Source organism: Sphaeramia orbicularis, chromosome 6, assembly GCF_902148855.1.
Source record: "Sphaeramia orbicularis chromosome 6, fSphaOr1.1, whole genome shotgun sequence".
NCBI classification, from domain to species: Eukaryota; Metazoa; Chordata; class Actinopteri; order Kurtiformes; family Apogonidae; genus Sphaeramia; species Sphaeramia orbicularis.
Window position 1 is genome coordinate 3,506,450 of NC_043962.1, and position 23,783 is coordinate 3,530,232.

At 40.3% G+C, this 23,783-nt stretch overlaps 1 protein-coding gene across 3 annotated transcripts in view; it reads left to right on the forward strand.

Annotated features, from left to right (window-relative positions):
- The window catches only part of LOC115421220 (transcription factor SOX-6-like), a 171,832-nt gene that overhangs the window by 141,215 nt on the left and 6,834 nt on the right, over positions 1-23,783 (forward strand). For all 3 annotated transcript variants that reach the window (XM_030137004.1, XM_030137006.1, XM_030137005.1), the window contains 4 exons: positions 111-288; positions 3,680-3,873; positions 18,429-18,537; positions 20,619-20,789. In XM_030137004.1, coding sequence (XP_029992864.1) covers positions 111-288; positions 3,680-3,873; positions 18,429-18,537; positions 20,619-20,789 — 652 coding nt within the window. The remainder of the gene's footprint in view (positions 1-110; positions 289-3,679; positions 3,874-18,428; positions 18,538-20,618; positions 20,790-23,783) is intronic.

Here is a 23,783-nt window from a genome sequence, read left to right on the forward strand (position 1 = left end):
AGCTGTTCCTGGTTCTGACAGAACCTGGTGCTGACATACCAGGACACTGGAACTGTTGTATTTAATTTGACAGAATCTTTAATCCTAATCCGTTGTGGTTTTCCCGACAGGAGGAGGGGTCCACGCAGCCGCTGAACCTGTCGGCGCGACCGAAGACCGCCGAGCCCCTCCGCTCGCCGACGTCCCCCCCCCACGGCCTCTTCTCCAGGAACAAAACCAGCCCCACGGGCCTCGGGAAGGGGCGCATCCCCAGCCCCCTGCCTGGGGGGGGCAGGACCTCCTCCCTGGGTGGGTAACGGCCTGACATCCACCACCACGTTCACATAGAAGTACAAGTACTCAGATGTGTGTACTTTATGTAGAGTACAAATACTACTGTGTCTAAATAAGTACAAATACAAGCTTTAAAATCACAACATGAAGGAACGTTCACTGCATCAAAGACACAAAATGAAAAGGATCAATAATTTGCACTCCAAGGTTCTAATAGTTTTGGATTTTTCATTCTAGTTTAGTTTTATTTAGTTTGGACTTTTTTTCTCTAATTCTGTTCATTTTAATTAGTTTTTAGAGCAGGTTTGATAGTTTTTATTAGTTTCTGTTTTTTTTCTAAATGCTCAGTTGTAGTTTAGTTGTAGTTCATTCGTCTCTTTTCTCTTCTTCTCTGTCGTCGTATTCAAATAAATCCCAGACAGGACTCTGCTGCTTTCTCCCACCTTTAGTCTCCATGTTTCCAGGTAGAGTGGGGACCAGAAGACGACTGGAAACCACAAGTGACGGACCCTTAAATATCATACGGTGTCAGCAGCTAAAATTGCTTGAGCGAAATAAATCACATTCGTATCAATCTGACGTTGACAAAGGCGAAAACGAAGGGAATTTTATCCATAATTTTTATCTGTTTTAGTTATTTTTTTTAAACACACAATACAGTTTCAGTTATCGTTTTTTTCCTTTTAATTACAGTTTTTATTTCAGTTACGAAAATGTTTTTTCAATTCTAGTTTTCGTCATTTCGTTAGTTTTTGTTAACGATAATAACCTTGTTGCAGATACATGAACCCTCTGGTATCGGATCCATACAGGTCCTTTAAACACCTACAGCCCATAATATGCACACTGTCGTAGTAATGTCAAAATGTTTTTCATAGTTTGTTTTTAAAGGTTTTTTTTTTTTGTTTTGTTTTTTTACTTTTTTTTAATATTTCATAAACTTTAGCCATAAACAAAAATACCAAATACTCAATAACTCATATTTGAACCCTGTAAATGCCATGTTTGTAATGGACACAAACCATATTTTTCGATGCAAAAAAAAAAAAAACACTAAAAACTTTTTTTTTTTTTCAATATTCTACATAAAATTGTATTAGTTATTTCTTAGTTTTTTTTCTTCCTGGCATATGTTAGTGATTAACACAAACACTGGTTCATATACATTATTATTTTTTGTTCTAGGTCAAATGTTTAATGTTAAACGTGTCAGTGTGTATTCTGTACTCAGTAGAAGGGTGTTAGTGTGAGAATGTAACTGTTTATAATGGGATGATTTTAGTGGATGGGTCAGAATTTTTAAAAATTAGGGAAAATTTAACATCTTTTGAATTCTGACCTAAAACCAGCTTTGAAAAATAATGACCTTTAATAACATGAAGTGTAAAGTGTGCATCATCTGCTCACCCAGTTAAATTAACTCCTGTAAAAGTTGAGGAGTAGAAGGTCTAGTCCTTCTGTGGTTACCTTCCATCTGAACCCAAACAGACCAGAACCACCTCCTCCTCCTTCTCCTCCTCCTCCTCTTCTTCCTCCCCCTCCTCCTCCTCTTCCTCCTCCTCCTCCTCCTCCTCCTCCTGTTTGTTGCCACACAGAGGCTGTGTGGCGCTGTGTTTTCCCGTCGGAGTGCAGACACCTAAAGGCAGCGGTGGACCTGGTGTGTGTTTGGGTTTTACAGGAGTCCAATCCCTGTATTTAGTCCCAATGAAACCCCGGCGGCGGAAGCAGTGAAACCCAGCACACGTTATTTGGCTTTTAAGAGCTTCCTCACATCATTGTCTGCCTTTGAGGCCTTTTATGCCCCCCCCCTCCTCTGCTATCTGTGATTAAGGCCAATCTACAGCCTCTCATTATATCCCCCAGAAAACAATCTGAGCAGCGTCTCTGCAGTGGCTTTGAGGACGCCACACTTCTGCTGCCGCTAAGTTATTTTTGCCCGTTTTAACGGCCACCCAAGCATACAGAGCTGCTACTCGTCTGCTAATTAAACCAGGAGGGCCACGGAAACTTTGCATCCTTTTATTTATTTCTTTTTTTTTATTCTTCAAATGTGCACTGGCTTCAATAGTGTGAAGAGGAAACAGGAGGAGGAGGAGGAGGAGGCACAAAAACAACCCAAAACAACTGTAGCAACGATCACTTCAGAGAAAATGTCACAGAATTTAGAGTTTATAAAATATGAAACAGGAAATGGACGAAATACAAGAAATAACCCTTTAAAACGACTATAAACTACATCCTTAGGACAGATCTCTACATGTTTACAGCTCCTTGAATATTCTCTACATCAACAGAGCCCTCGTATCCCACATTTTAATAACATGCATGTGACAAGTTCATATTGAGTAAATAGATTAAGAAATATATTAATTTAAAAATACTACATTAAGTTGAATATATATTTATCTATTCATTTATATTTATTCATTCATTTATTTAGTTAGTTAGTTATAAATGTCATTACTGTGTCCTTCAAAATTGCAAAAGTAAAAAAGATGCATAAAATCCTTTCAAAATATAGGACTCTACTGTTTTTAATTCTTTTTTTTTTTACACTACAACTACTGTTCTTTTTATGCACATGTAGTATTTATGTAACTCAAGCTTTTCTTTATGTTTGTGTTGGATTGTAGAAATATTTCTATAAAAAAATATTTCATTTGTCTATTCTGAAGTTTCGACAAAGTAAAAATGATTTTAATATTTTTGTTGTTTATTGCATCAGGAATAAAAGTAACATAAAAAGTCCCAAAAAATGTTTTAAAGAGATGCAAAAAACAAGTTAAAAAATCCCAAAATTTTAGAGGAAAGATAAAGACGATAAAAATTTCACAAAAGTTATGAGAGAAACTAAAAACAAAGTAAAATGTTCATGAATTTTAAACATGGAGGATAAAAAATAATATAAAAACTCTACAAATTTTAAAAGAGAAACAAAAAAAGCCAAAAATTCCACAAATATTAATGAGAGACTCAAACCAGTGTGAACTGTTCTGTGGCGACAGGAAAAGAAAACCCAGAGGGAGGTGAGCCACCGGTGGTCTGGACTAGACTGGATTAGACTGGTCTGGACTAGACTGGTCTGGTCTGGATTAGACTGATTTGGTCTGGATTAGACTGATTTGGTCTGGACTAGACTGGTCTGGTCTGGATTAGACTGGTCTGGTCTGGATTAGACTGGTCTGGTCTGGATTAGACTGGTCTGGATTAGACTACTTTGGTCGTGTTGGTTTTTGGGTTTAATATGATGAAATAAACCAGCGTCTGTGTGGATCTGACATGAACCAGGACAGGCTTTAGTTTTGGGCTTCAGTAGAACTTCTTCTTCGTTGGTTTGTAGAGGAATGGAACTGACCCCAGAGTGGAGGTCAAAGGGGTGACGTCTCTGTAAACTGTCCGTCCTCAGACATCCTGTCCAGCCTGAACTCCACGGCGCTGTTCGGGGACCAGGACGCCGTGATGAAGGCGATCCAGGAGGCCCGGAGCATGAGGGAGCAGATCCAGAGGGAGCAGCTCCACCCGCCGCCGCCGCCGGGACCCCAGAGTCTGGAGGCCAAACTGTCGGCGCTGAGCAGCATGAGCCTCAACAACGGAAACAAGGTCAGACACACCACCACACACTGGTCTGTACGAGGTGTGGACACGTCCCCCCTCTGGTCCACATGGAGGGTCCAGATCCTCTGTCGGGTCATTTAAGGTTCTGAGGTCTGAGATGATGCAAACTCTTCTATGCAGATGATGTTCTACTGTCCGTCTGAATTAATCTGACTGGTTCCTTAACTCCTCCAGCTTTTTCTCTGCTCATTTCTCCTCCATGTTTTCAGACGTCTTCAACATCTCATTTTTACCTCCACCAGGACGTACTGGGATCACTTTGCTTTGTGTGTTTGCGTGTTCGTTTGTTAGTAAGATAACTCAAAAAGTTATGGACAGATTTTCAGGAAATTTTCAGGAAATGTTGATACTGGCACAAGGAACAACTGATGAAATTTTGGTGGTGATCCGGGGGGTGGGGGGGGGGTGGGGGGGGGCACAGATCTATCTTGGCGGAGGTCTGCGCTCTCCAAGTGCTTTTCTTGTTTATCTATAAAACCGCACAACTACAACTAAAGTAGAAAGTTGGAGCAGTATCTTCTAAAATTTTGGAGAAAAAAACCCAAAAAACTGTATTTACATCTAAAAACGTATAAATGCAGTGACTGTAAAGTTTATGGTCGACATCAATAAGTGATTTTCTGTTTCTTTAGTTAGTTTTTGTCCTTATCTATTGTCCTTAATAAATAAATTCCAAAATGACTAATTTCTCCCAAAATCTTGGTCCTATCAACTTGCTGAGATATTTAATGTGGAGATGGGACTATCCCTCAACTGGAGGAAACAAACTGACCGGTTAAAAACACCTCAATATGTCAGAACTGCACACACACACACACACACACACACACACACACACACACACACACACACACACTCTGAGCTGTTCCAGTTTTATGATGTAGATCTGAGCTCAGATCACATTGGTCTGTATGTGGAACCAGAACTAAAACCACATCAGTGATTGTTAATATCCTCAGTTTCATTTTCATTTATGAACTGGATCGGATCCTTTGGCGGCCGGTTTTGGCCCACGGGCCGTATGTTGGACCCCACTGCTGTGGACGAATGGGCTGATGGAAAGTGTAAAGAAAACATTTAAAAGTAGGACATGTAGTTCAGCATTAGAGCAGAAGAAGGAGAGGGAGTACAGGTACCAGCAGAGTACTGCAGTAGAAGTACAAGTATGTGTTACAGGTACCAGCAGAGTACTGCAGTAGAAGTACAAGTATGTGTTACAGGTACCAGCAGAGTACTGCAGTAGAAGTACAAGTATGTGTTACAGGTACCAGCAGAGTACTGCAGTAGAAGTAGAAGTACGTGTTACAGGTACCAGCAGAGTACTGCAGTAGAAGTACAAGTATGTGTTACAGGTACCAGCAGAGTACTGCAGTAGAAGTACAAGTACGTGTTACAGGTACCAGCAGAGTACTGCAGTAGAAGTACAAGTACGTGTTACAGATACCAGCAGAGTACTGCAGTAGAAGTATGTGTTACAGATACCAGCAGAGTACTGCAGTAGAAGTATGTGTTACAGATACCAGCAGAGTACTGCAGTAGAAGTATGTGTTACAGATACCAGCAGAGTACTGCAGTAGAAGTATGTGTTACAGATACCAGCGGAGTACTGCAGTAGAAGTACAAGTACGTGTTACAGATACCAGCAGAGTACTGCAGTAGAAGTACGTGTTACAGATACCAGCAGAGTACTGCAGTAGAAGTATGTGTTACAGATACCAGCAGAGTACTGCAGTAGAAGTATGTGTTACAGATACCAGCAGAGTACTGCAGTAGAAGTATGTGTTACAGATACCAGCAGAGTACTGCAGTAGAAGTATGTGTTACAGGTACCAGCAGAGTACTGCAGTAGAAGTACAAGTACGTGTTGACAGGATGTTTTCCTCAGATCCAGGCCTTTCCTCCATAAACTGGCTGGTTTGGGTGCTGAGCGCTCCAGGTTTGGGTCGTCGGTGGGTTAGAGGAGGGTCTGGTTGACAGTGGGCGTGGTTTGGCTGCAGATGTTGACGTTGTGTTGGTGTTCGCTCTCGTCGCCATGACCACCCAGAAGACGAGCGCTTTGAAGAGCGAGCAGCTGGGCCAATGACAAGGGATGGGTTTGGCGTGTGCGACTGTGTGTGTGTGTGTGTGTGTGTGTGTGTGGGGGGGGGGTTAACATCAGTGTGTGTCTGTTTGTGTATAATACAGTCCAGCTCCAGGGGGGGCGGGGTTGGCCTGGGGGGGTTCAGCCCAATTAAAGGTCCTTTTTCTGGGGTTAAAGGACCCCCCCCCTCCTCCTCCTCCTCGCTCACCTCCACATCCCTACCCCCCCCCCCCCCCCCCCCCCCCCACCACCACCACCACCACCACACACACACACACACACACACACACACACACACACACACACACTCGTCTCCCCCTCGGGCAGGAGGAGACGGGCCCTTTGTACCAGGATCTCGTATCCGGAGGGAAATCCAGATTCCAAAACATCTTCAATCAGCCTGATCAGCCAATCACAGATCCAGGATCAGATATTCAGAAAACCAGGAAACATGAGGAGGCTTGGAGAGGATGAAGATGAGGAGGAGGAGGAGGAGGAGAGGAGCTCATGAATATTTCAGGGGAGGAGACTTTGAACCCTCCAACCCCAACTAGGTCAGGATTGGTGGACTCTGAGGATGGGCTGTTTTCACTTTTTTGGACTTGTTTGTGTTGCATCTTCAGGAGGAAAACATCCAAAAATCTGGCAAAATATATCTTCACTGTACGTATGTTTAGTCCCCAGTTGACTTTTTCAGAGTTATTATACTGGTAAACACTGACAAACTCATAAATATAAATTATACAACAGCCCGTACTAATAAATTGTTAATTAAGATTTAGAGGGAGGGGTCGATCCAACAGTGTTTCCACATAAGTTTGTAATTTAACACTTTAATGTTCAACTCAGATCAACATTATGAGTCACTGAACGGGAAGAAAACTGCTGAACTCAACCCGACCTCAACTGTTCACATATGTTATGGTAAAAAAAAATCAATCAATAAATGATACTGACGGATAAAAGTATATTTTTTATTTAACATAATTATGCAACAAACAAAACCGTTCTAACAAAGAGTAAATAGTTTCTAAAACATTTCTAGAAAATGGACTGTTATGCTAAAGGTGGTGAAGCTAAGCTAACACTAAGAATTTACAGTTTTTATGAAATTTAAATAGGATTAATAACACACTTGCATTTAAACTAAAGTAGAAAGAAAACGAAACTGTTTCACTAGTATTTTACAGCATGCACTAATACCCATCCTGCTAGCATAACTTAGCAACCTTTAGTTAATTCGTATTGTATAATATGGTCTGTTAGCTCTAATTAATGTATTAAAGTATACAATAGTGAACAACTGTTAGTGGTGTTTAACACAAAAGTGTTTGTTAGCAGTGTTAGCATTAGCATTACCTTTGCAGATTTACCTGATTTATGTTGATATCCTTTGACAGAGCTGCCCATATTTGGATTAGTGGATTGAGCTGGAGATGAGCTAATGCTAATGCTAACAACTGCAAATGAACTAAATAAGAAACAAAATATTAAAAAGTGAAGAAAATAATGTGTAAAATTGACCAAAATCGGACCAATGGCCCTGGAGCTTATCGGCCAAATGAAAAGCTTTGGGAAATGTATCCAGATCCATTTCTTCTCCCCCAGTTCTGTGTATTTATTCTGTTACAGAAATAGTCCATGTTTTGCTCATATTCAATCAGATCTGTAAAAAATTCAAATTCACACTTGATTTCATTGATACTGATTTACTGGATCAATCCACTTCCTATCTGTTATAATGGGAACATTTTTCAAAGTTGCACCAGATCCAGAATCAGATCCGGATCCAAATAATTTCACTAACTTTTGTTGACATCATCAGACAGAAGCTGTATACCAAGTCTGAAGTCAATTGGAATTGTAGTTTCAGAGAAGAAGACGATTGAAATTTTTGTAACAGATGACTGATGCTGACATTATGACGCATGACGACAGTAGCTTACGGTCTGTCGGCCGGTAAGCTAAAAATGAGCAAAATGATAAATAAAATTAACAAAAGTAACAAAAATGAATCAAATAAACAATTACTAACAAAATAATCATGATCTCATGCTAATGCTAACAACCTCTAATAGACAGTATTATGCCGACGTAGCCATGAATAAACAGTTAGCTTCCACTTGTTGTCAGTGGGCTGTCCGCAGCACAGCAGACACAAAGAAGGGGAAACAGTGGATTGTCTGATCCATTAAAAATGATCATTTGATTAAAAAATGCAAATGTACTTATTTAAATCCCTGAATGCGTAGTGTAGAAGCATGTGAACAAGTCACTAAACTAAAAATAAGTGACTCCAGACGCCTGAAACGGCACAGAGTAAGGTGTGTGTGTGTGTGTGTGTGTGTGTGCGTGTGTGTGCGTGTGTTAAAGGGTTAAATGTGGAGGTGAGGCTGGTGCAGTTGTGTGTTTTCTGCTTTTACTGCAGTAGTTTTTGGGTTTCACTCCCGTCCTCTAATAAAACTCTCATTTGGAAAGTCTGTCAGTAAGTGTTTCCGGTTGGAGGCCGCTGGCGTTTGTTGTCCGGTTGTTACCTAACAACGCCGCCTCAAACACTCCGTGTCTTTGCTCTAAATCATTTTTTCTTGGGGATGGAGAGGTTGTTTTTTTTTTTTTTTTTTTTTGCTCAAAGGCTTCGCTCTGTCTGAAACAATTCCTGATGTTAGTGGATGCTGTGACTCACCAGTTCCACCGACACCGGCCTCGCTTCTGTACCTTGGGTTTGTGTTGTTTTGTGTTGGTTGGATGAATGTGGTACTGGCATCACAGTGGTGGATCCAGAAGGGGGGGGGGGGGGGGGGGGGGGGGGGGGGGTGGTGGGGGTCCAAGGTCGGAGCCCCAGTGGGGGTTCATGGGGGCGAAGTGAAGCAAAATTAAAAATGAACATTATAAATGCTGTGAATGACATAAACCAGTATTTTTTTTATTATCATACAGTACTCAAATGAATCGTACTGAACCTCAGTGATGTGAGCAGTTGAACCAAAGCACAGTCGGCTGAATAAGGTTGGACTCAGTTCTGACATTGAATTCCATTACATTCAAATCATTTCAAATGAGAACCAACAGGATCCAGTAGAGGTCTAGGCCTGTGATGCACTCAGACACTGTCTGTGTTCAGATGTAATATTCAGTCCATTCAGTTCTGTAGTTCCATCTGTAGAAGAATCCATCCCATAACTTCTGTTTCTGCCGTTTGTTTTCTATACAGACCCAAATGCAGCTGAACAGACAGTTATCTCTTCATGACTAGACTTTAGATTGAACTCCCTTGAACATATAGACTCTGGTCATAAATGGCATTTGAGCAGTAGACCCCCCCACCCCCCCCCCCCCCCCCCCCCCCCCCCCCCGCCCCCCAGTACAAGAGATGGGAGATCATTGGGGCACATTAACCCTTTCATGCATGAATTATCAGAACCTTAATCAAGTTGTTTTTTTTTTTCCCTGAGTGTTTTTATTCTTCTTTAGGCATGAAAAAAACAATGTGATTTTTTTTTTTTTTTTTTTTTAATGAACCTATTTTTCCTGAAGTTACAGAAATGTCCACTCAGCTGAACACCATGCGTTTAATTTTTGAAGCAAAGAAACATGCATCTCCTGACATACTGTGTGAAAACTATGAAATAAAAATATTTTTATCCTCCTGAGACCCAGCAATGCATTTTTGTCCTCTGTAGGGGCAAAAGTGTGACAGTTTCACCTAAAAAATGCTGTCCATTGCAAAGGACATTCCATTAAAATAAATAAATAAAAATAATTTCAAAAAATGCATCTAAAAAAAAAAACCTGTTGCATTATGCGGTTTCCAATCAAGACAATTATTTAACGGAAAAAAGCTAAAATTTTCACTTTCCTGGGTCTCAGGAGGTTAATGCTGCTAATCTGATGTTTTCTCACATTTGAACAAACTATAATACTAGTTATTACTCACTTAGATAATATGCAAAAAACAAACAAACAAACAAACAAAACTTAATTACAGTCTAATAACAATTAGCAATTAATTTAGATAAAAGAACAGGAAAGTTCCAGTACTGGTCTGAATGTCAGTGTATTATGGGATGGTGCATTAGTGTCCACTGTGTTGGCTGATATGGAACTGAAACAAAATCCATGAATATATAAGAGAACAGCTGGAGAAGAACTGACCACTGGAGTGACCACTGGAGTGACCACTGGAGTGACCAGTATGAATTAAGTTACACTTTGGAGTACATGTGGAGGGATGGTTCAGTCACAAACGCTCCAGTTCAGGATGGAGGAGACCAGGGTGGGGTCCGTTTTTCCCGACTCGAAGGTTCGTTTCCTTCACTTCTCTGCTGTTAAACATTGGTTCCATTGCTGTGTTTCCCACGGACGCTTATTGTGACGCACATGACGTCAGGATCAACACACAGTTGTATGTCAGTTCCATGTTCAGCTGGTAGAAGTTTGGAAGTTGGATCCAGATGCTGAAGCCTGACCTGACAGTTTATAGACGTTATTGGCCTGGTTTGTTCTTTACATTTATAGATATTTTTAATTGATACTTTGATACTGTTGTTATTGGTGTTATTTGGATATAGATATTTTTTTACAAATCCTTTTATTTTTATACTTTTTGTGGTGGTTGTTTCAGCTGGTTCTGGAATAAAGGACAAGTTGTTTGTCATTTACACACGTCTGTTTCACATTTAAACAGTTTTTTTTTTCACCGATTCAAATAATAGTTTAATCGAAGTGAAGAAAATAATCAATAGATTAATTGAGTACAAATATAATCGACAGCTGCAGCTCTAGTGTTGTGTGTCTGTGTGCGTTGTGTGTCTGTGTGTGTGTGTGCGTTGTGTGTGTGTCTGTGTGGGTTGTGTGCATTTTGTGTATTTGTGCGTTGTGTGTCTGTGCGTTGTGTGTCTGTGTGTGTTGTGTGTCAGTGTGCGTTGTGTGTCTGTGTGGGTTGTGTGTCTGTGTATGTTGTGTGTATGTGTGCATTTTGTGTATTTGTGTGTTGTGTGTCTGTGTGTGTTGTGTGTCTCTGTGCGTTGTGTGTCCGTGTGCATTGTGTGCGTTGTGTGTCTGTGTGCATTGTGTGTCTGTGTGCGTTGTGTGTCTGTGTGTGTTGCACAGTCGGGGGCGGGGCCAGTCAGTGGCGTTGTCCAGTATCACCTTTCGCTGACGTTGTTTCTGCTGCTGCCAACGTTCACTGAAATAGACACTGAACGACTGCCAGGTGTGTGTGTGTGTGTGTGTGTGAGTGTGTGTGTGTGTGTGTGTGTGTACATACAGAAAAAGAAAACACAGAACGCTGCATCGACACTAAACCCTGAACACATGAACATACGTTAGACGACAACATCAAACACACAACTTTTATCCATAAAGTAGAAAAGGTCTATTAGTAATGAACAAAAAATAGTCAAATATGAAACTAAATTAACAAAACCATCAATGAAATTAACAAAATAGAAAATAATCAGAAAGAATGTGAAGAAAATAATCAATAAAATGAGGCAAAAGAATCAACAAAATGACAAAGAAATGAACAAACCAAGAAACTAAAGGAACAAAACGAATAAAAACTGAACAAAATAAAACAAGATAATCAAAGAATTATAGACAATGAACAAAATAATCAGTAAAATGGACAAAAAATGAACCAATTCCAATACAAAATTAACATAAATGAAAAACAATCAATAAAATTAAACATAAATTAACTTAAAAATCAACAAAATGACAAAGAAATGAACAAAATAAGAAAATAAAGGAACAAAATAGTGAATAAAATGAACAAAAATGATCAAAATATCAAATAAAATGGACAGAACAATCAATAAAATGAACATAATCATGTTTAAAAAGAGAAAAATAACGTCCTGGTGTGTGTTGGTTTCTTTTCATTTTCCTCTGATTTGGTTGAAATTCATGGATTTAAAACTGACTTTAATCTGATGAAGTCCTGGTTTGTCTTTAAGTCTAGATGTAGGACAAGTGTAGGCCTGGGTTAAACTGGGTTAAACCGGGATAAACTGGGTTAAGATGGGTTACATTTTGTTAAACCGGGTTAAAATGTGTTAAACTGGGTTAAACTGGGTTAAACCGGATTTAGCCAGTTTACACTGGGTTAACCTGGCTGAACTGGGTTAAACTGGGCTAAACTGGGCTGAACTGGGTTAAACTGGGCTGAACTGGGTTAAACTGGGCTGAACTGGGTCCTGTTTACCCAGATTAACCAGAGCCAGATTCTAATAATGAAGTAGCCGGTTCTGGAGCTCCACACACCCAGAGGCATGATGGGATTGAAACGGAGGCGGGGGGAGGGGCTGAGTGACAGCTCCATCGACTCAGGGAAAAAAACCTGAAGAGAATCAGACGACAGAGGGAGGTTCTGGGGGTTTGATTGGTCCAGGAGGAGACAGTAAACGGTTCTGGGTCAGCTGGATCCGGGCCTCGCTGGATCTGGGCCTCACCGGCGGTTGCCGACTTGTAACCGTGGTAATGAGCTCAATACGCTGAGGATTAACAACAAAAAAAGCAATGTTTAGGGTGAAACCATGGCAACGAGCAGCGCCGTAAACGCCAACAAGTGGAACAAAAAGAGTAAATGTACAAATATACGTCCAAAGCCACAGAAAATACCAGCAGTCCCATGAAAAACTGCACTCCAGGGTCTCTTTCAAACCGTTTTAGATATTTTAATTAGTGGCTCCAGTGGCTCCTCGTCCTTGATCATGTTTAATTAATTTAGTCAGCACTCAACTGTGTTTTTCACTCATTTTTAAATATACTGAAAGGAAATATGACAGAAAGAGAATTCACAACCTTTATCTGAATAAAACCAAATCTAGAAATACCTCAATAAGTAACATTAGTGCATTCGATCCTTGAAATAAAACTATGTATTATCAGAGAAATGTAATTCAAATGTGGCTCATATTTGTCTCTGAAATGTTGAGATGGAGGAAAATACTTAAGTATCATAAATATGAATATAGTAACTGATGTGTATTAGTACAACACTGCAGTAAAAACTACTACTGCTTCTGTAGTACACTGAATTTAATAACGTTTGATCTGTCGCTTTAAGACTATAAGGATTAACAGGCTAGCATTTAGCACGCTAGCTAAAAGTGCATACTTTTACTTCTGTGTAGTTAAATTATTGAAATAAATTCTTTTAATTAAGTTAATGACTTGCGTTAACACACACATTTGACAGATTTGACAAATTTGTGTGATATTGATGTGATTTTAGTGATGTAGCAGGTGTTGTGATCTGCTAAATGACGTTAGCATCGAGCCTAGCTACATAGTCAAGCTAAAAGGTGTTTTGTTGTAACAGCAGTGACTGTAAACACACTATGAATGACAACAAAGCTAATGAGTGTTGTTTAATAGGAGTTTTTCACAGATGACTCAGAAAACAGTTTGATGTGCAAAACAAACAGTAAAATCCATGTAGTTTGATAAATGATAGTGGCTGGAGACACTTGGTTTTATATATATTAAATAATAAATAAAATGAATCAAAATGAATAGAAAAACAATAATAAATAATGTGGGAAAATAAGCAAAAAATTTACCAAAATGAAATAAAAAAAAAAAAATACAACAAAATAAAGAAAACAAAAACAGCTGAAGTAAAATGAAAAAAAAATTATTAATATTAATAATAATGAGGCTCCATAGTTACCGTGGAAACACTGTCATCTTCTACAACACTGATCCCCCAGTCAAACCCATGCAGTTGGATCAGTGACAGTGGATGGACACACTGGGTTTAGGTTCAGTTCATGACAGACTGGACTGAAAAAGACTCTTTATTCTGAGCTTTAACCCTTTCATGCGTAGTGGTCACCACAGTGGACAGCTGTTCTATTTATTTATTTTGTATTATTTATTGGTTTATTTAACAGGGATCATGCATATTTATCCAATCCAACTTTATTTGTAAAGTGCTTTAAAACAGCTGCAGCGGACCAAAGTGCTGTACAGAAGAATAATTAAAACCAAAATAGAAGAATAAAGAATTTGTTGTTTCAGTTCCATATCAGCTGACACAGCGGGCGCATATGCACCATCCCATAATACACTGACATTCAGACCATTACTGTAACTGAGCTGTTTATGCAAAGTTAAATGTGAATGCTGATTGTTATTAGACTGTAATTAACACTTTTGTTTTGTTTGTTTATTTATATTTTTTTTTTTTGCAGATTATATCCATGTAGGTATGTTAAAATATCAGATTAGCAGCATTAAAAATGTTTTTATGTCATTTTCTCACAGTAAATCAGTAAACACGTTTCTTTGCATCTAAAATTAATAGTTTTCAGCTGAGATTTTTGAAAAACAGGTTCATGAAAAATCAACTGCATTACTTTTTTTAATGCTTAAAGAGGAATAAAAACACGGGAAAAAATCTTGATCAAGGTTCTTATAATTCATGCATGAAAGGGTTAATGAACATCGACATGATACATGGATTAAATATAGGAAAACACCTGATTTACACTGAAAAAATGCAAAATAAAGAAGATAATATTGCAGTAAATGGTGATAAATTACTTGATAAATATGAAAGAGAAAGAACATTCATTACCTCCGCCAAGGAGGTTATGTTTTTGCCAGGGTTTGTTTGTTTGTCTGTCTGTTTGTCTGTCTGTTAGTGTGCAACATAACTCAAAAAGTTATGGACAAATTTGGATGAAATTTTCAGGGTTTGTTGGAAATGGGATAAGGAAGAAATGATTAAATTTTGTGGTGATCGGGGGTGGGGGGGCCCACGGGGGGGGGGGGGGGGGGGGGGCACTGATCAGCCTTGGCGGAGGTCTGCGCTCTCCGAGTGCTTCTAGTTTTAAAAGTAGCACTGGGTCTTTATGGGTTCATTTAGATCAGGGCTGTCAAACCCTGTCAAACTCATGTTGGTTCAGTTCCATATTTAGCCTGATTTGATCTGCAGCGGGCCAGACCAGTAAAATAACGACTTAATAACCTATAAATAATGACCAATCCAAGTTTTTCTTTTTGTTTTAATACAAAAAAACCCTAATTATATTATGAAACTAGAAGCACTCGGAGAGCGCAGACCTCTGCCAAGGCTGATCAGTGGCGCCCCCCCGTGGGCCCCCCCACCCCCGATCACCACCAAAATTTAATCATTTCTTCCTTATCCCATTTCCAACAAACCCTGAAAATTTCATCCAAATCTGTCCATAACTTTTTGAGTTATGTTGCACACTAACGGACAGACAAACAAACAAACCCTGGCAAAAACAGAACCTCCTTGGCGGAGGTAAATATTTACATTTTACAATAAAATGTGAATAACCTGAAAAAACTGAAATTTCATTTGAAAAATTAGTGCAATTTTAACAATATTATACCTCGATTTATTATTTCTACATGTACATTTACACACAGTGTTCCATAAACATTTGGGAACCGGCAGAATATTGTTAAAAATGAGGAGTTTGGAGTTTCTATAATATTCCATCTGTTATTCTGAACACAACTCCAGATCCCAGTGGATCCATAAATGCACCAAACATTTGGAACAGACAGAATATTGTTACAATTGCACATTTCAGGTTGTTCATCTGTTTTTATTTATGTATTTGCATTTTATTGTGAAAGAATAGTTTTGTAAATGTAAATATTTTCACAGTGTAATGTTATTTTTTTCACTTACATTCTTTCCACATAATTTTTCACAAAGAAAACTTGCAGTTGTCATTATTTCTGGGTTATTGTGTTGTTCTTTTGACTGGAGATCACACTGGTCTGTATGTGGAACCTGAACCAGAAGGATTTGGACAACCTGGACTGTTCACGTTCATTTTTGCACTTTCATCCCACGGGCCGGAATGGAACTTTTAGCGGGCCACATTTGGCCTGCGGGCCGCATGTTTGACACCTGTGATTTAGAATATCCCAGTGAAAACCCAAACAATAGGTGAGTTGACTGCAGCAGAAAATGGAAACAAAGAGCCTGTTGGTCTAATATGAGCATTTAGTACAGTTCAGACATGAACTCCAGTCCCAGTGGATCTTTGTGAAACTGCAGCCGTTAGTGTTTTTCTGGGTCCAAACGTCTTATTATGGCTTTTAACAGGTAGTCGTTCTGTCATGAAGACTTAAAGGACAGACGGGAGACGAGAACAATAGAACAGTGTAGAACATACGAAGAGGACGAGGAGCAGAAGTGAACAGAAGTGTGTGAATGTGGTCCAGGAGGCTCCGGTCCAGGAGGCTCCGCTCCAGAACCAGAACTGGGCCAAACCTATTTCAATCCTGACTAAACAAAGCTCCGACAGCTCCTTATTGCATTTACCACAAGGACGTTCAAACAGACCCGAAGTAGACCAACCGCAGGGAGGTTCTGCCCATCCCGACCCGACCCGGCTCTGCTGTTAATCTGTCCTCTGGATCCGTCCTCCTCTATTGATGCCGTCCTCGTCCACTTTCCAAACCCTGACTCTGCTCTGGTGCTTTTCCATAGACTCCTCCCACTCGGCGGTAAAACCTCCTCCTCCGTGTCAGTCCACTGTTTGGTCCCGGTTCTGGTCTAGGTCCAGTCCAGTGTCTTTGTAGTGGGACAGTGTGGACCCGGGTCTGTGTCTTCTGGACCACCAGGGGTTAAAAAGTGATGGATGTCGTCTCATTTTTATTCAAGTCTGCTGTAGGTCTGATGAAAGGACACGTTGGACCTTCAGAACCGCTGTCTGTCTTTAGAACCTTTAATGGACTCAGTTTGTGTGAAAAGGGTCATTTTTCTGGTTTGTTTTTTTGTTTTATTTACTTTAATGTGTATTTGGTTTATTTTCATGTTTGTCTTTTCTTTTTTGGTCCTTTTTTGTCTTTTTTCTGTCTTCATCTTTAGTCCTCTGTCTTCTTGTGCTTTGTCTTTATTTCTTTTTGTCTTTTTCTGTCCTGTCTTTTTGTCTGTCCTCCAGTCTTTCCTTGACTCTTTAGTCTCATTTCTGTCCTTTTTGTCTTCTTTCTTTTCTTCTGTCTGTCCCTCAGTGCTTTGTCTTTTCTTTTGTCTTTTCATCTCCTTTGTCTCTGTCCTCCTTCAGTCCTCGTCCACTTTTCCTTTTCTTTTCTTTTCTTTTCTTTTCTTTAAGTCCTTTGTCCTCCGTTGTCTTCCTGTGGTGCTGGTGGTTCTGTCCAGGCCCGTGTTCTGCGGTGGTTCTGATTACAGTCCTGCTGGTGCTGACATTGGCCCGTTCCACTCCTCGTCTTCCACGTTCCACCGCCGCTGCCAACGGCGACCGCGGCATGACTTCACCCGGCAACCATCCCTGCGTCAAACAAAATGCCTCTGTCACCAGAAAAAGGAGGAGAGCGAAGGGGGGAGGAAGAGGAGGGGTGGGGGGAGGGGGGGAGGGGGGGTGCAGTAGCTCTGTGGAGGATTCCCTGTTTTCCAGCGCCGGTCGTGGTCGGTAATTTTAGCAAAAGGCCCGAAGGCCTTAGGAGACAAAAGAACCAAGGAGCGAACACATGATGGTTTATTAGTTTGAGCTAAACCAACAGGACTGACTGCAGTTCAGAACAAACCAGCTGAATAAACTGGTCCCAGATCAGAGTTTGAATAAACTGGTCCCAGATCAGAGTTTGAATAAACTGGTCCCAGATCAGAGTTTGTCACCTGAACATCTTCACCCTTTCATTACTTTGATTGTTTTAACCATCAAACAAACAGACGCATCCAGGCACAAAAGAAGACGATCACAGCGTCTGAAACACGTCAACATTCTACTGTTGAAAAGTTTAACAGACGTTCTTCTGCTGTTGAAAAATTGAATGGATGTTCTACTGTGGAAAAGTTTAACAGGCGTTCTTCTTCTATGGTTTAAATGTTTAACAGACGTTCTTCTTCTATGGTTTAAATGTTTAACAGACGTTCTTCTTCTATGGTTTAAATGTTTAACAGACGTTCTTCTTCTATGGTTTTAATGTTTAACAGACGTTCTTCTACTGTTTAAATGTTTAACAGACGTTCTTCTATGGTTTAAATGTTTAACAGACGTTCTTCTTCTATGGTTTAAATGTTTAACAGACGTTCTTCTTCTATGGTTTAAATGTTTAACAGACGTTCTTCTTCTATGGTTTAAATGTTTAACAGATGTTCTTCTTCTATGGTTTAAATGTTTAACAGACGTTCTTCTTCTATGGTTTAAATGTTTAACAGACGTTCTTCTTCTGTGGTTTAAATGTTTAACAGGCGTTCTTCTATGGTTTAAATGTTTAACAGACGTTCTTCTTCTGTGGTTTAAATGTTTAACAGGCGTTCTTCTTCTATGGTTTAAATGTTTAACAGACGTTCTTCTTCTATGGTTTAAATGTTTAACAGACGTTCTTCTTCTGTGGTTTAAATGTTTAACAGGCGTTCTTCTTCTATGGTTTAAATGTTTAACAGACGTTCTTCTTCTATGGTTTAAATGTTTAACAGGCGTTCTTCTTCTGTTAAATCCAGGAGCGTCTTCACTATGAGACTCTGAGTCAACACCTGGGGAAACTGGGCGAGGACGCTGGGAAGATGGTCCATCGAGTCATAGACCTGACCAGACCAGAGGACCTAGACGGTGAGTGGTCCACCAGGACTTACACCTGCACCTGGACCTGGACCTGGACCTGGACCTGAACCTGGACCACCGGGTCTGAGTCCTCAACACTCATCAACACTCATCTCAGTCATCTCCTAATGTCTCCTCAATAATGGATTCATGTCTGGACTCGGTCCCCTTCACTATTTCTCCTCCTCGTCTCCTCTTCATGTTCCCTTACTTACGTCTCCTCCTCATCTCTTCTGTCTCTTCTTTGTCTCTTCCTCATGTCTCTTTCTGGTGTCCTCCCTCCTTTTGTCTCCTCTTTTTCTCCCCATCTTGTCTCCTCCCTGTCTCTTTCTTCTCCTCGTGTCTCCTCATTTCCCTATCCTTGTCCCCCCCTTGTCTCCTGTCTCCTATGTCTCCTCCTCTGTGTCCTCCTTATCTCCTGTCTCCTCCTCTGTGTCCTCCTTGTCTCCTATGTCTCCTCCTCTGTGTCCTCCTTGTCTCCTATGTCTCCTCCTCTGTGTCCTCCTTATCTCCTGTCTCCTCCTCTGTGTCCTCCTTGTCTCCTATGTCTCCTCCTCTGTGTCCTCCTTGTCTCCTATGTCTCCTCCTCTGTGTTCTCCTTGTCTCCTCCTCTGTGTCCTCCTTGTCTCTTATGTCTCCTCCTTGTCTCCTCCTTGCCTTCTATCTCCTATGTCTCCTCCTCCTCCTCCTGTGTCCTCCTTCAGTTGGATTTAGTTGGACTAAAGTAATGACAGAAGTCCTGATCAGGTACACATGTAGAAATGAAGACATCCAGGTCTCAGTCTCCTCGGGTCTCTGTGTCCCCGGGTCTCGGCGTCCTCAGGTCCTTGTCTTGATCTGGTCTGGGTTCAGGTCTGAGTCTGGAACAGTCTAGTCCTCTTGGGACTGAATCCAGAGCCATGACCCTGGTTCTAAAGGATCCACTTCAGGTCCAGGTCCATGAACGTCCTAAAGGCTGAGCAGGTTTTCAGCAAACACTAATATTTATTGTGAAGGACGTGGACGACGATAAACACTTTACACTCCTGAAAAATCAGTGTTTGTCACAACGAGACACGACATGAGAACGAGTAAACAGACGAGTTCAGAGACAGAACCGGCAGATGTGACGGTTCTGTACGTTTAAGTAGTTCTGTTACTGAACCGTCAGATGATCTCAGGTCCATCCATCCACTGTGTCCTCATCAGCTGGTTTTAGGGTTCTAGGGGGGCCGGACTTGGTTCAGGTCTGTGGGTGCAGGTTCAGGTGCAGACCCACCTGTTTCCCATAAAGCATTGGTGTTTACAGGAGGAGCTGCGTTTATCTGTCTGTGTTTATCCATCAGTCCTGGATCGTTTATATCATGTGTGTTTTATTTACTCCGACTTTTGTTCAACTTTTGTTCTAAACCACAGGTCTCAAACATGCGGCCCGGGGGCCAAATCTGGCCCACCAAAGGGTCCAATCTGGCCTGTAGGATGGATTTGTGAAATACAAAAATTACACTAAGAAATTAACAATCAGGTTCAGGTTCCACATTCAGACCAATTCAGTCTCCAGTGGGCAGGATTCAGTCAAATACTATCATAATAACATAAATAATGACAACTGCAAATGCTTCTGTTTGTAGATGTAAATATTTTCATGTATTTACACTAAAACAAAGTATAATTTGAATAAAAAAATGTGAATAACATGAACAAATATGAACAACCTGAAATGTCTTACAAGAAATAAGTACAATTTTACCAATATTCTGTCTGTTATTAAATGTTTTGTGTGTTTGTAGTTCCACTGTGATCTGTAAGTTCTAATGTACATGTGTAAATGATAAACTGAGGCAGAATGTTGTTCAAATTACACTTATTTTTTCAGTTTCTTCATGTCATTCACATCTTTCGAAAGATGTAAACGTTTTCATAATGTAAATTTACTTTTTTCACTTTAAAACAGAGAAAAGTTTGGAGTTGACATTATTTCTATATTATTCTGTTATTATTTCACTGCAGATCAAATTTAGCTGAATGTGGAACTGAACTAAAATGAGTCAGACACCCCTGGTCTAAACCGTCCTGAAGGTATGAACCACGTGTCCTCGTTTGTCCAACAGGAAGTAGCATCACAGAGGCTCGAGTATTCAGAGAAGCCCGAGGACGGAGTAACGCCGAACCGCACATCAAGAGGCCGATGAACGCCTTCATGGTCTGGGCCAAAGACGAGAGGAGGAAGATCCTGCAGACGTTCCCCGACATGCACAACTCCAACATCAGCAAGATCCTGGGTGAGAGAGGCCTCCACCTCCACCTGAACATATAGACACAACCTCCACCTGTAGACACAGACACAACCTCCACCATCTCCACCTGTAGACTCCAATTTAAAAAAATTCTCCATAAAAATTTGTCAAATAATTGCACATCTCCCTGTTAATTACAACCAGTAGTTTGTGATTTGGTCATTGCTGTAAGTGACTATATTTGGACAAATGGGGCGGAGCTGTAGTAGGTTGACGGGTCGTGGTCTTGCTAGCTAATGCTAAATGCTAACTTACTTCCAGATCATGTATTAGAAGGTTCAGGTCAGTTCAGTGCAAGTCTGCGGTCTTATGGAGCAGCCTCCTGTGGCCGTCAGCGGTATTACACCTGTACCCTGAACCCTTCAGTACCAGGGTCTGGAGGTTCTGAAGGTCCCTCTGATCTGGATGGAGATGAGTCCACATGGACTCGACAGAACCGAACCAAACACACATAGGTCTTCAATAGAAACCGTACGTCCAGATGGAATCATGCGACTAACTCGTATTATTTTTGTGCTTCCTCAGAAGAACACGGACACTAAATTAGCAGCTCATTTGTGTATTTTTCTCATTTTTCAACTCTTTCTGTTTCTGGAAGTTTTTTCTTCACCACAAGAGAAGCTCATAAACTAAATCGTGGCAGCCGCTTTGTGTTTGCAGCATGAACTCATCAACTTCTGGATCCACTTGGGAATAAAAATCCAGTAGAAAATCAATTCAAGAAGGAACTGGGTTTTATTTATTAAAGGATCTCGAAGCCACGGGTTTTATTCTCAGTGATTTGCGTCCTCACGCCGCTGAACCGGTGATTATTTGTTCAGTTTGTGAGCGTCTAAAAGAAGCGCTGGTGTGTTTTAACCTGAAACTTTTCACACAGAGCTGCACTGTGTCGACCCTCATTCAGTTGGAGTCAAACAGATCTCCATTCAGCGGCGCTCAGAATAACGCTCGTTCATGAAGCGCTCTCCACGCCGCCGCCCGGTGAATGTAAATGCTCCTGAGGAAAGTGCACGCTCGGCTCGATGGCCTCGCACAGGTCGATAAAAGGCCAGTTTGTTCCAGAGAAATGGAGTAAAATTAACATGTTTACAGGCAAAAAACAGTAAATGAACATGTTCTGTTTAGTTGAATTTAACATGAATAAAAGTACACGTAAAGAGGAAAGAAAAGGAAAAACTGTAATAAAGATATGTTTAATACACGCAATAAAACCACTTTTATTCACAGATGAAATGAGAAGAAACACCTTATTCCTGTTAGATTTTATATAATTATTGTCAGTGAATAAATCTGGATCAATTTAAGATGAAACGTCTGATCAAGACATTTTCATTTTCCTAGTACTTTATAAACTCTTTCCTTTTAATCAATAAAACTGTTGATGTTATTATGTATGTAAAAATATATTAATATTTTGATAAAATCAGGGTTACAGTGTGATTTTCCTCAAATAATTTGCGACGTTTTTAAAACTAAAATTATAAGAAAATCTAAAATCAAATGTCAGTTACAGAAAGTTTCAGCTTAAGTTTTGTCATTTTTTTTAAATCTTATTTTTACAATTTACTTTTAGGTGTGTGATAATTATTGCGTTCTTTATGTTTCATCTCATCATTATATATAAAACAAAAAAATAATTACCGTCAGTTTATGACCCTAAATCTCCACTTTCCTTCACTTATATTGGTACAAATGGGTCGTTTAAGTAATTAACAGGGAAATATTTTACTGTCAATGTATCTGTTCATCACTTTATAAAACATCTGTGTTCTAAAAGGTGTAAATAAAAACTATTATTATAAATATTAACATAATCATATTTTTGGGAAATTTATTCCAAATGTGAGTAAAAACACTTTGTATTTTTGATAATGTCTAATAGTTAAACACTTACTGCCTGCTTTAATAATTTAATATTAATAAAACTATGAGGATCATTTCTTTAATTAGTCCATATTTGTAGTTGGCGTCGTTAACACCACAGATAATAAAACCTATAAATAACCTGTGACTCTGTGGTTAAACTGTGATCGTAGATAATAAAACCTGAGTAGATGGACCTGCTTCTGCCTTTATTTCCTGTGTTCAGGAACACAATAACACAGCTGGAGTAGACGAGTGGGCGGTGGCATTTGGCGGCGTTTCCTGCGGTGGCGGGCGGGCGGTTTGTGATGAGCGTGGGTAAACAGCGGCGAGGCGCGTGCAGATGTGCAGCGTTGGGCTCTAATGGTCGTCCACTTATTCAGAAGGTCCTTCCTCTTAAACAGTACACAAAGCATCCGTCTGCGTCACATAAGTGGAATCCACTCAGGCTCCATCAAAGACTCCACGGCGTCTGTTCACATGACAACGGCGCCGTTAAGGAACCACCAGGCCGGTGTCAGCGCATATTTACTCCTGAGACCACAAAGAACCTGAACATCCACAGATACAGACAGAACAGATACACAGACATTCTGGGACAATAACAGCGTCGTATCACAGGGGGTGAACACAGCGCCGACGTGGGGGGGGGGGGTCTGCATGGGTTCTCTTCAGGTTCTCCATTAAAGACATGACCCTCACCCTACTGTAGCTCCACCCCTTGTGTTCAAATATGGTCACTTCTGCCTCCAAAAGGCCAACACAAACTACAGAAGGCATCCAGTAATTCAACTTCTCATGTCCTTCCCTGATTCGTCATGTGACCATTGATGCTGCATGGATTGTTGATTTTGAACTTGTCAATCAAACTAAACCCCGCCTTCACCCAATAGTAGCTGGAATAGGTTCCCCTCCCCCCCAATGACCTTCATGAGGATTAAACAGTTTGAAAAATGAATAAATGAAGGATTCTCAACTGTTACACCTGGTACCGGCAGCAACCACAGTTCCTTCTGTGTTGCTATGGTAACACAAAGCAACACTTGTACCAATACACACATTCTATATATCCACAAAACCAGAACATCCGCTAAAAACTTAACAAAAACAGAACTA